An 11,777-nucleotide genomic window follows, 5' to 3' on the forward strand; every position below is an offset into this window, starting at 1 on the left:
GTGAATGGTTGTTTGTCTCGTTTGTCTCTATGTGGCCCTGTGATGGATTTGCGACCCGTCCAGGGTGTACCCCACCCCTCGCACAGTGATTGCTGGACATGGGCACCAGCGACCCCCGTGACCCAAAATGGAACAAGCGGGTAAAGAAAATGGATGGATGGATGGATGGATGGATGGATGGATGGATGGATGGATGGATGGATGGATGGATGGATGGATGGATGGATGGATGGAAAAATTGATAAATACAGACTTGAAGGGGCATTTTTTAAATAGGGAAGAGGATGAATAAGGAGTCTGGACTAAAGTCACTGTAGTGGACTAGGCCTACGTCGAAACTAAGTCTAAGGTCAAAACTCTTGACCTTAAGAACCTTGTGGGACAGGAACTGTCATTTCATGTATTTGAATACATAAATACAGGTTCACCCATCCTGAGACTTTCTTTCTTGAAGATTCAAGTGAAAAGAACACTCTCTTTTTTATTATCATTACTACCACAAATGTTGATAATCAAAGTGTCTTAGTTCAAACCATTTTAGATGTTGCAGTGAACTAATCAATTTTATTAACTGAGTAATGATTTTTATTCTCATGCAGTTAGAACTCATGTTAAAAGCTGTTACAGAGTAATTATGCATTTTTCTGATTTCTGCTTTTGAATGAGCAAGTGTGTGCGTTTACAAGGTTACAGTCAAACGAAAAACAAGTTGTTATGTTAAAACTGTCATGTTTTAGAATCCTCTCAGACGTAAGTAGAGATGTTTTGCACCTGTTTCCTGAAACACGCCAAAACAAAACCCTCTCGGTCTGTGAGAACATTTCTGACCTGTCTCATAACAATTCTCGCTGTCTCTAACCTCTTACGTCACAAAAACACACCCCTTCTGGTCGATTCTGACCAATGAACAAATCCCAAAAAGTGAACCGGGAAAGAGTCTTTAAAATGTCAGTACTTCCTGGTCTACACGGAGTTGGAGAGTTGTCAGACTTCTAGTCAGTTCTGTGGGAGTTCTGTAAACTACTCGAGAGCTAAAGTTCTGATGGAGTGCTGTTGGAGTTCCTGACATGACAACAAAGCTCTTCCGAGTTCCATGGGATTATAACATTTTCCACTGAGGTGAATATGTGTCGAACAGAGCCTCGCCACTACTTCTGACGAGCTACAGCCATTCTAAGGAGACGCTGGACAGGTAGCGTTAACGGAACACCATATCTGCTGATTATCATCAGAAAGGTAATGGGTCAAGTTTCCTACCAAGCGTACCGAGGCGAGCTGGGTTTCTGATGGAGAGTGCCGTTCTGGTGAACACTTACTTCCCCTCAAACCCCATCTTTTACTCCCTCTAAACTTCTTTCCATCTTTAAACTTTTCTATCAAGTAGAAATTCTTCCAGATATTTAGAAATGTCTGTGTAAAGTGCTTATTCACATCCGTGTGGGTAAAAGATCATAGTTGTACAGTTTATAAATGTCTGTGGTGCAGCAACGGAAAAATCATGGCCGTATGATTTTTCCTGAGTGATTGCTTTGTTGTTATTTTCATAATTTGCCAAATTAATGTAAATGTTTGATGTTAAATTTGATTCTGTAAATAAATGACCGCATTCATTTTGATGGGTCAAATATAAATGACGTCTCACTTTTGCATTTCCTTAAATTCAATGCACGTTTTATTCAGTCCAGAAAAATGAGGAACCCGCGTTAAATGATGAATATATCCCAGCATCTGTTCGTCTACAACTGGTGGCCCGCTACGCGCTCCTAAATGGACTGTAACCGTGTAAACATTGATTTTCATGTTGGCATGTGTTGTAAAATAACAGTTGATCAACCGTGCGTATTTACGCAGCGCGCGTGGAGCTGCGCGTTTGTGTTACGCTGGCGATGTTTTAAGAGCTAGAATTGGTCATATGTCTTTTTAAAGCTGAAATTGTACGTCTGTATGTGTAACATAAGCTGGCTTTGAGCTGTGGAAACGCTTTATTCTGTTTAAACTGTGTTCCAGACGCTGTTCTGGTCCGGTTCGGTTCTGTGGTTCCGACTCGGTTCTGGAAAAGTTCGAACGAGTTGTTAAATAGCTAGAAAGACGTTTTGTCACGGAGCGCCGTTCTCTGTGCAGCTCAGGGGGTTGATTCGTTACATTTTTAGCAGAGAAAGTGCATTTTGATGGTTTAGAAGACGATAAGTGATAAAAAAGTTTCAGGCTACATTAACATGGCTGCTAACGCTTCGTGGTTGGTTGTTTGCTGCTTTGGAAAGCTCTGATTTGCTGAGAAAGGTTGACTGACGTCACCTCCCCTCACCCCTACGCTGCGTCATTGGTTGAGAAAGACCGTGTGTAACGTTCTGATTGGATGAGGGAAGTGTCAATCACGTCACCCGGAAATGAAGACTCGTTTTCATAGGGAATAAAATCTGCTTTTTAACGCTGGAAAGCGCATTAAAGCTGTGTTCTGAAACGCTGTTTACATTCTTCGAAGCATATTCGCTGAAAGTTCGCCACGTTTGAGTTTAAAGACCGTCATAAAATGATGCTTTTGAACTACGCTAGCGATGCTAAATTTTAAGCTAACGACCGGATGGATGACGTGTCACGTCACTTCCCCCAAGTCGGAAATGAGCTTTACCGTGCTTAATGTTAAATGATGAATATATCCCAGCATCTGTTCGTCTACATCCCCAATGTTTCAAGACTCTACAACCGCCCCAGGAGGGAACGTCTTGACATTTCATCCAGCTCTGTAACCATTATGACTAGGGATGGGGCCGATCCGATCCAGTATCAGTATCGGCCTCCGATACCAGCATAATTTACATATCGGATTTTTCCGATCCATGATGCATGTTGGCTTGAAACTATGAAATGGATTTCCTGAACGGAGGCGTGTCTCATGAGCCCAGAGTAATAAGACCCGTCTCACATTCAGGAAATCCATTTCATAGTTTGCAGCCAGCTACAACGTGAGGACTGAGTTAACAGCACTGTGGCTAAAAAGCTAACCAACTTTTCATCAAAACATGTCCGCTGTGTGGAAGTATTTTACGTCCTGTCCCTCTCGGGAAGCATGACCAACGGTGACTTCACTCTCCAATCGAGCTCACCAGTGTGCGTTCCAGGCAGCCATAGCAAACAACAACGTGGCTCTGTTGGCGTACAGTGTTTCAAAGAGGCTGGAGACCGAAGATTTGCCTGAGAAGACTAAGAGATCCCTCTGCAAGGCGTCTGACATCATCCTCAACCTGTGCGCCTCTTCTGCTGTCTGCCTGTCCCAGATCGCAGCTTGGATGACAATGATCCAGAGGTCCACCTGGCTCCGTCACTCCCCCTCCCTGCCTGAGAAATTGCACAAAGACCTGATGGAGGGCCCCATCACGACAGACGCGCTGTTAGGGATCAATTTCAAGGCCATGCTGGAAAACTCGAAAAAGTCGGAGGAGGTGTCAGAGACTGTGCGCCATCTCATCAAGCCGCACGCCTCATCCCGTCCCCCAGCCTGCTGGAAGGATCATCGTGGGCAAAGACAACAATAACGACGTTCCACGGTTGCAACAGCGTCTTCCTGTTCTGCTCCGCCGCCAGCCCCGCCCGTCAGAGATCAGCCCTCCTCATCCCAGCAACAGGCGGTTCAGCGTTTCCCCCGAGATTGCCAACAGGCGGCCCCCTGGGACAACAAACCGCAGAGCTCACGGGGGAGAAGATTAAAAAAATGTCGGTTTGCAGAGGATATATGTAATGATGACACGAGTTTTGAAATAAAACATGAACATCTTTCAAAGATTAAAGTGCCTGATTTTAGTCTGTCTGTCAGCTCGAATGACCTCACAGCGGCTTCCCACACATCCTCCACACAAAACGAGCCGGTGTCCTTAAAAAAGGTTTTTCAGAATCACCGCAGCTCCAAAATAAACACGAGACACTCGCATGTCAACAGTCGAAGGCGAATGTGGTCCGCAGAACGAGTCCAGTGGAATAGCTCGCTCTCAGCCGGAGCTGCATGCTTTTCACCGCAGCGGTGTCAAACGCGCGCTCCCGCGACACCGGCAGCATTCACTCAAACAGCGTTGCGTTGATGAAGGCACACACACCTCTCCCCAGCGCACGCCGGCTCGCATCAGCATGAATGTGAGACCGCAGAACGAATACAGTGAGAAACTTCGCCCTCAGCAAGAGCGGCACGCGTCTCACCGCAGCGGTGTCAAACACACGTTCCCGCGGAGCTGGCAGCTTTCACCCAAACAGCGCCGCGTTGATGAAGGTGCGCTCACCCCTCCTCAACACACACCGGTTCACATCGACATGAATGTGAACCAGCAGCCTGAGCGAGGCACAGAGGCGCACTCAAGAGCCCTTTCGAGAAAGCCTCGCCTTGGGTCACGCGGAACACACTTACGTGGCGCATGACGGCGGTTGAGGCTGTAAACTGGCCGACGTCCGTAAGAAACATGATGTACCACCAAAACGCGCGCCCACTCCACGAACGTTACGCGGAGTGGCAGCAGACATACTCGCCAGACAGATGGATGAGCAAGCTGATAAACAGGGGTTATCCGCTAAAATTCGCAGCTCAACCCCCTCCATTCGGAGGAGTTTTAGACGGTTCTGTCATCACCAGACCAGGTCTTGTACCTAAATGCAGAAGTACAGGAATTTCTGGTATTAGAGGTAATTTCCAGAGTTCCCGACAGAGGAAAACACAGGGTTTTACTCACGTTAATTCCTGGTTCCAAAACGGACCGAAGGAACGAGACCCATTTTGGACCTGTCAGTTTTCAACAAGGCGATCGTGGACAGACCGTTTCACATGTTGACAACCAGACAACTGTTGGACAACATCCAGAGAAACGACTGGTTTACTTCCATCGATCTGAAAGACACCTACTTCCACATACCGATCATCCCAAAGCACAGAAAATTATTGAGCATCTCCTTTCAAGGGATGCAGTACCAGTACAACAGGCTGCCATTCCGTTATTCCCTCGCGACTCGTATGTTCTCAAAGTTTGTGGCGACGGCCCTGCAACCATTACAAAGATCAGGGATAAGAATTTTGTTTTACCTAGACGACCTGTTGCTGCTGTCACGCTCCAGACAGGAAGCAGCGGCGCAAACTCAGGTGCTGACGTCACACCTGCTAAATGTGGGCTTTGCCATAAATTGGGGAAAAAAGCTTGATTCTCCCGGCCCAGACGATTGTTTATCTGGTAGTGGAGCTAAACTCGATCACCATGAGGGCTCATTTATCACAGACGAGAATCGACACTCTAAAAGACCAGCTTCGCCACATAAGACCTGGCAGAGTGGTAACAGCCATTTCTGTCATGAAGCTGTTAGGAACGATGTCGTCAGCTCACACAGTGGTTCTGCTGGGCTTACACCACATGCAACCCCTCCAGAGATGGTTTTGTTCGTCTGCGCGTGGATCCGGTAAGCAAAAGAGACGGATGATCACTGTTCCTCCCTCCATGAGAACAGACCTCCGACACTGGGAAAACTCCCTGGTTCTGTCGGAAGGAGTCCCTGTCAGCAGACCTACGTCACACGTGTCAGTCTTCACGGACGCATCACTGTCGGGTTGAAGGGGGACGTGCCTATCCCAAGCTGTAAGGGCGCTGTGGCCACCTAACACAACAGCACATACAAACGTTCTGGAATGCCACACGGTTCTGAATGTGATTCAACACTTTGCTCCTGTGCTACAGAATCAACACGTTTTGATTCACACAAACAACAAGGTTACTGCTGATTACATAAACCGGCAGAGGGGGTGTGTGCGCTCAGCCCAAATGTTACACATTGCGAGAAAATTACTGTGTTGGGCACACCAAAATCTACTCTCCATCAGAGCAGTGTACATCCCCCGTGTTCTGAACAAAGGGGCAGATGTGATGTCCAGGGGCGGTCCACGTCAAGGGGACTGGACCCTCCACCCAGACCTGATGGCTCAGACGTGGCAGAAATTTGGCAAAGTGGCTGTGGACCTGTTTGCGACACGAGAAAACACTCCGTGTCAACTATGGTTCTCACTGAGCCCGCGAGACCAACCACCGCTAGGGGTGGACGCGTTTGCTCACAGCCCATGACACAAAACGCTTATTTACGCGTTCCCCCCACCTCCTCTGATATTATGGTTTCTTAACCGAGTTCAGGTGGAGGGATTGACAGCTCTCCTGGTGGCTCCCGAGCACGTGAACGCGCCATGGTTCCCAGTTCTAAGAAGTCTGTTATCGGGGCGCCCGTGGAAACTGCCGTGGAGGGAGGATGCTCTCCTCCAGGTTGGAGGAGCGGTCAGGAGTTACCCAGAAATAGGCCAGCACCTTTGGGTCTGGCCGCTGAGCGGATCCGCTTAGAGAGGATGGGTCTCCCTCAAGATGTAGTGTGTACAATCCAGGATTCACGTGTTGCATCTACCACAGCGCTGTACACATCAAAGTGGACAGCTTTTCAGTGCAGGTGTACAGAGAAAGGTGTAGAGGCCACTTCATGTCCACTAGGTGGCGTACTGTCCTTTCTGCAGCAGCTGATGGACAGAAATCTGGCGTTCAGCACGATTAAAACGTATGTTGCAGCCATATCTTCCTGTCACGAAGGTTTCGGGTACAGAACAGCTTTTAATCATCCGCTGATGAAGCGTTTTTTAAAAGGTGTACAGAGACACAGGCCTGTTTCACGCCCACTTGCTCCACAGTGGGATTTAACGCTGGTCCTGCGAGCCCAGATCAAAGCTCCATTTGAGCCTCTGGATCAGGTTCCAATTAAATTCTTGTCTCTTAAAACAGCCCTGCTGCTGGCTTTAACATCCGCTAAGAGAGTGAGTGATTTATCTGCCCTCTCTGTCGCTCCGTCATGTCTCAGAATTCAGGCTGATGACAGCTCAGCTGATCTGAGACCTAATCCAGCTTTTATTCATAAAACATCACAAGCTCTTTTAAATCGAGAGCAATATTTTTGGAGGGTTTTTTCCCTCCCCCCACAAATCAGAAGAAGAAGCATCTTTCCATCTGCTCTGTCCTGTGCGAGCGTTGATGTGTTACATAGCACGCACAGCTCCAATGCGTCAACATCTGTTTGTGCATTATAGAGATGCATCTGCAGGTCGCCCGTTATCCACCCAGCGCTTGTCACACTGGCTGTGTGAGGCAATTTCTGAAGCCTACAGAGCATCAGATTTAGAGCCTCCTGTCAACCTCAGAGCACACTCGACCAGGGGTATTGCATCTTCGACTTCTTTGCATAATGGTATGACAAAGCAGGATATTTGCACTGCGGCTGCGTGGTCAACACCCTGCTCATTTATTCACTTTTATCTACGTGATGTGACGGCTCGTTCCATGACACATTCTGTTCTTAGTGTTAACAGAATGAATATTGTTGTTTCATGGAACTCCGTTTTACTCACATCTGACTGCATGCATTTACAGTGTGAGATGTTATCAGTCACAGATTATGACTGTTGTTCTGGTTCTATTGCCACTAATCAGTTCATGACTATTGTTACCAATCAGTTCATTTGATTAATAATCAGTTCACTTGTTATTATTAATCTGTTCATATTGATCAGCCGTGAATAAGTTGATTCATGGCCCTTTTTCAGCATCTTCCTTCCCTGTTGAAAGCTTTCTGGGGCGTTCATGCACTCAGAACGCATAACTACACTGCATGCGTCTGTGCATGGTACGCATAATTACGCAACGCGTAATTACGCACATGGAGAGCTGAGCAACAAGACGTTTTTGGGCAAGCTGTCGCTTCGTATGGTGTTCGAATGCACCCAGTGAGGCGGAGAATACATCTTGCTTCGCCTTTAACCCACCAGCAAGGGCCTTAAAGGGCGAAGCCTATACGAAATAGAACGTTGGTTACGTACTGTAACCCCAGATTCTATGAGTATAAGCGTAGCCCTTTAAGCGTCGGGCCTCACTGGTTCCTAATTGGCTGAAGAAAAAGCTATTTGGGAGCCGATTACCCGCTCAACGTAATTTATACGGACCGGGTGGGGCCCACACAACAGGTGGGCGTGGACTAAACTTTTCAGTGCGATGCTTTGCATGATGGGATCAAACCCACTAGCGAGGGCCTTAAAGGGCTACGCCTATACTCATAGAATCTGGGGTTACAGTACGTAACCAACAATTTCACAGCTTGATACCATACCATACCACTTTATTTATAAAGCACTTAAAACAGCTACAAGGCCAACCAAAGTGCTGTACAGACAAAACAACAGGTAACACACAAAGCAAAATACAAAATGAGGTAAATCAGAATATAGACAAAAAACCATGCAGATAATGACGACAAACTTGCAGCCAAGATATAGTTTACCCTCCAGGAGATATTTATCAGTACAACAGTAGACAATCATAAAAAATAAAAATAAAAAACATTTATCCATCCATCCATTATCTTTACCCGCTTCTTCCATTTTGGGTCACGGGGGTCGCCGGTGCCCATGTCCAGCAATCACTGTGCGAGGGGCGGGGTACACCCTGGACAGGTCTCCAGTCCATCACTGGGACACATAAGCTATGTTTACATGCGCAGAATTCTCTGACCGGATTGAAATGTGTTGTTTGAATAATTCAAATGTATTGTTTACATGGGCACAATCTGTTCATGACGAGCGTTTACATGCAGCGGGCTTTGTTCTGAACAGCAGTACTGACATGCACAGAGTGGTAAACTCTCATAAAAAAAATACTGAAGAAGTTCTACATCCAGGGTGAACGTAAACAAACCTGAGCACCCAAAATGGACCCGCGACAGGTTTTAATGATGGTGGAGACGTTACTGCACTCCCTGACTGAGCTACAGGTCATAGAAATCATTTTGAGCTCTTTCAAAGTTTCTAGTAGAAATGTTGTCGCTCACCGACCAGTTTTACTTCCCTGACATGCTAATATTATTAGCATTAGCCAGGCGGAAATGGCAAAGTCGCACATGCGCAGTCAGGTCAGTTTTTCACCATCAGATAAAAACGAACAGATCAAGCGTTTACATGCGCACCGATCGGGTTTCGGATCGGCGTAAACCACCCGTTTCGTTCTGATCACAAATTATATCGGATCGCGCCGAATACACAAAAAATAACCCGAACGGAGCGTTAACATGACACACTTTTATTCTGACCGGCCATTTGATCCGGTTACTTATGTCCACGTAAACATACCCATTGAGACAAACGAGACAAACAACCATTCACTCTCTCACTCACCTAGGGACAATTTAGAGTTACCAATCAGCCTAACATGCATGTTTTTGGTCTGTGGGAGGAAACCGGAGTACCCGGAGAAAACCCACGCATGCACGGAGAGAACATGCAAACTCCACCCAGAGAGGCCCCTGGACCGGGATTTGAACCAAGGACCTGCTCACTGAGAGGCAGCAGCTCTACCAGCTGCGCCACCGTGCTGCCGTGTTTGAAGCTATTTAACATTTTATTTAATTCAATTCATTCATTTAAAAGAAAAAATAAATTAAAATAAAGCATCAAAAAGAAAACATTGAATGAAAAGAGTGCAGAAAGAAGAAAAAATATTATTACATCTCCCCTTTATTTAAAAAAAAAAAAACTTTAAACAAACAATCACTTAAATTAAATCACTTTAATATCCACTTTAAAACTAGGAATAAAAAACATGTTTTGTGTTAGCAGAATTTAATTCTAACTTTTAAACTTATCTAATATTAATAAAACTTACCTCAAGTTGCCTTTTTGGACATGCATGCATATATTTGTACAAATTGTACTTGAGAGCAGATTATTACAGCCTCATATAAAATCAATGATGATCAGGATATCGGAACTGGATCGGTATCGGCTGATATCCAGATTTAGGGATCGGAAGTTTAACAAAGTGGATCGGTGCGTCCCTGATTATGACCTCGCTAACACTCACCTTCTCTCCTTTTCGAACATCCCAGATAAAGACATGTTCACACGCAGCCACGGCCACGTAGCGCCCCTTCTCCCCTCCTCGAAGAGTCACGTACGTGATGTTGGCCCTTTGGCTGCCGATGACTCCGAACACGGCGCTGGCAGCATATCGCAAGTACTGTTTGGTCAGACCCATGACCAGCACTCAGTCGCTCTGTGAACTGGGAGACAGAATTACTTGACAAAATGTGCCACACATTTCACTGACTTGTACACCACTTTTATTACAGAATATATTGAGGGTTGGCTTTTATATACTGTTCTATACCACTTCTTTAAATATGTCTCAAAAAGGAATTCTACATAAATGAGGTAAAGGTAAATGATTTTAAAACTATTTTACTTTTAAAGTTTTAAACTTAACTTAAACATTGAGGCTACAGTACTTACAAATGAAAGATTTGTAAATGTTTATTCTTAATTCTATAAGTATTCTTATCAGCTTAATAGGAAAATAAATGTAACTTCATTTAAGCAATCTAAATAGACTAACATGAAGTAAAACATCTATAATGTACAAATCTGATAAAAAAAAACATCAATCATCGTGCACAGTTACTAGTGCTAAAATGCGGTCGCACACCTTTTCGTAATAAATGTATTAATATTATTTCAAATTAAACGTTAACCCTGCCCATGAGTGTTTTCATTCATTAAAAGTTACACATTACTGAACATTTCTCTGCTAAATCGTTACAAGTTCCGTCATCTGACGATCGTTTTATGAACCCGAACAGTCCGCGTGGTTAGGAGTTAAGGCCTGGCTACACTTATTAAAACGCTACACGCCTTAAGCTCCGCCCGCTCAGACGCAGCAGTTTTTCAAAATTAACGCAACTATCAATTCTTCTCGGCCCACGTGGTAATATACTGGTTTAAATAAACCTTGTGAAAATAGGCTGAACGTATATTTATGTTTGTAAACGTCATACATATGGACAACGATGCATGTCGCTCGTGTTAGCAACAACAAAACAACTCGTTGGTCTTCTTACCTCTAAAAAATACGGCGCAGCCTGCTCACATGCGTCCTCCTTGCAAAATCGTTGAAGATTCAGACCAAAAAAGTCAATCACCGACGATTTTCAAACTATGCGTTGTTAATCTGCTTTTTTAATGTCTGTAACAATAACAATTAATAAAAACCCAGTTTATGCTGTATTTTTACAAAAAAATACAACAAACTTTAATTTGTTTGTGTGTTCTTTCTTTGAGGCTTGTTAATGGCTCTCCATCTACTGCTTTTGTCTGATACACACACGCACACACACACAAAAAAAAAAAAAAACCCTAAACTACATCTGTTTTGAGAAATGCGTTTTTAAATAGTTCTCGTACTAAAACATATGTTTTGGTCATTTTTAGTGGTCAACGATGTTTGTGGTTTACGCAAATGGAAACTTTCTGCAGATTGCTGGCCCAAACAAAGTCAGCGGAAGTGTTTTATTTTCTTGCTAGTCAGCTGATTAGCATCTGACGAAATACGGATGACAAATCACGTGACCTAGACCGGAAGTATAAGTGTGACCCTGACAAAGTAAAAGCGATAAATTCATTCAACCTTTATTTCTACAGGTTCATCCCACTGAGCCTCGGGGACTCATTTACAAGAGAGACCTGATTTTAACAAGTGATGACAACAACAGACAGTCATAAAAGAGACATACAGATTTAAATTTCTTTTTTTTTTTTATTTATTTATTTTTTTTTTACAAATCAAAGCAAAATAGCAACCAAAAGGACAGTTGAAAGGAAAAGTAGTGAAAACAAACATTTAGATTATAAAGCGATACAGAAAAGTAAAAACAGGAACATGTCTGCGTTGGTTCTTGCAGGAACT

At 44.5% G+C, this 11,777-nt stretch overlaps 1 protein-coding gene across 1 annotated transcript in view; it reads right to left on the minus strand.

Moving 5' to 3' along the window:
• wdr3 (WD repeat domain 3) overlaps nt 1-10,998 on the minus strand; it is a gene marked incomplete in the record, with an annotated part of 211,240 nt that extends 200,242 nt beyond the window's left edge. Inside the window, 2 exon segments of the mRNA XM_037687116.1 lie at nt 9,900-10,098; nt 10,933-10,998. Of these exon segments, the coding sequence (XP_037543044.1) occupies nt 9,900-10,073 (174 nt within the window).
• Between the last annotated feature and the right edge of the window lie 779 nt (nt 10,999-11,777).

The sequence above is a fragment of the Nematolebias whitei genome, chromosome 13, assembly GCF_014905685.2.
Source record: "Nematolebias whitei isolate Nwh7 chromosome 13, NemWhi1, whole genome shotgun sequence".
Classification (NCBI taxonomy): Eukaryota; Metazoa; Chordata; class Actinopteri; order Cyprinodontiformes; family Rivulidae; genus Nematolebias; species Nematolebias whitei.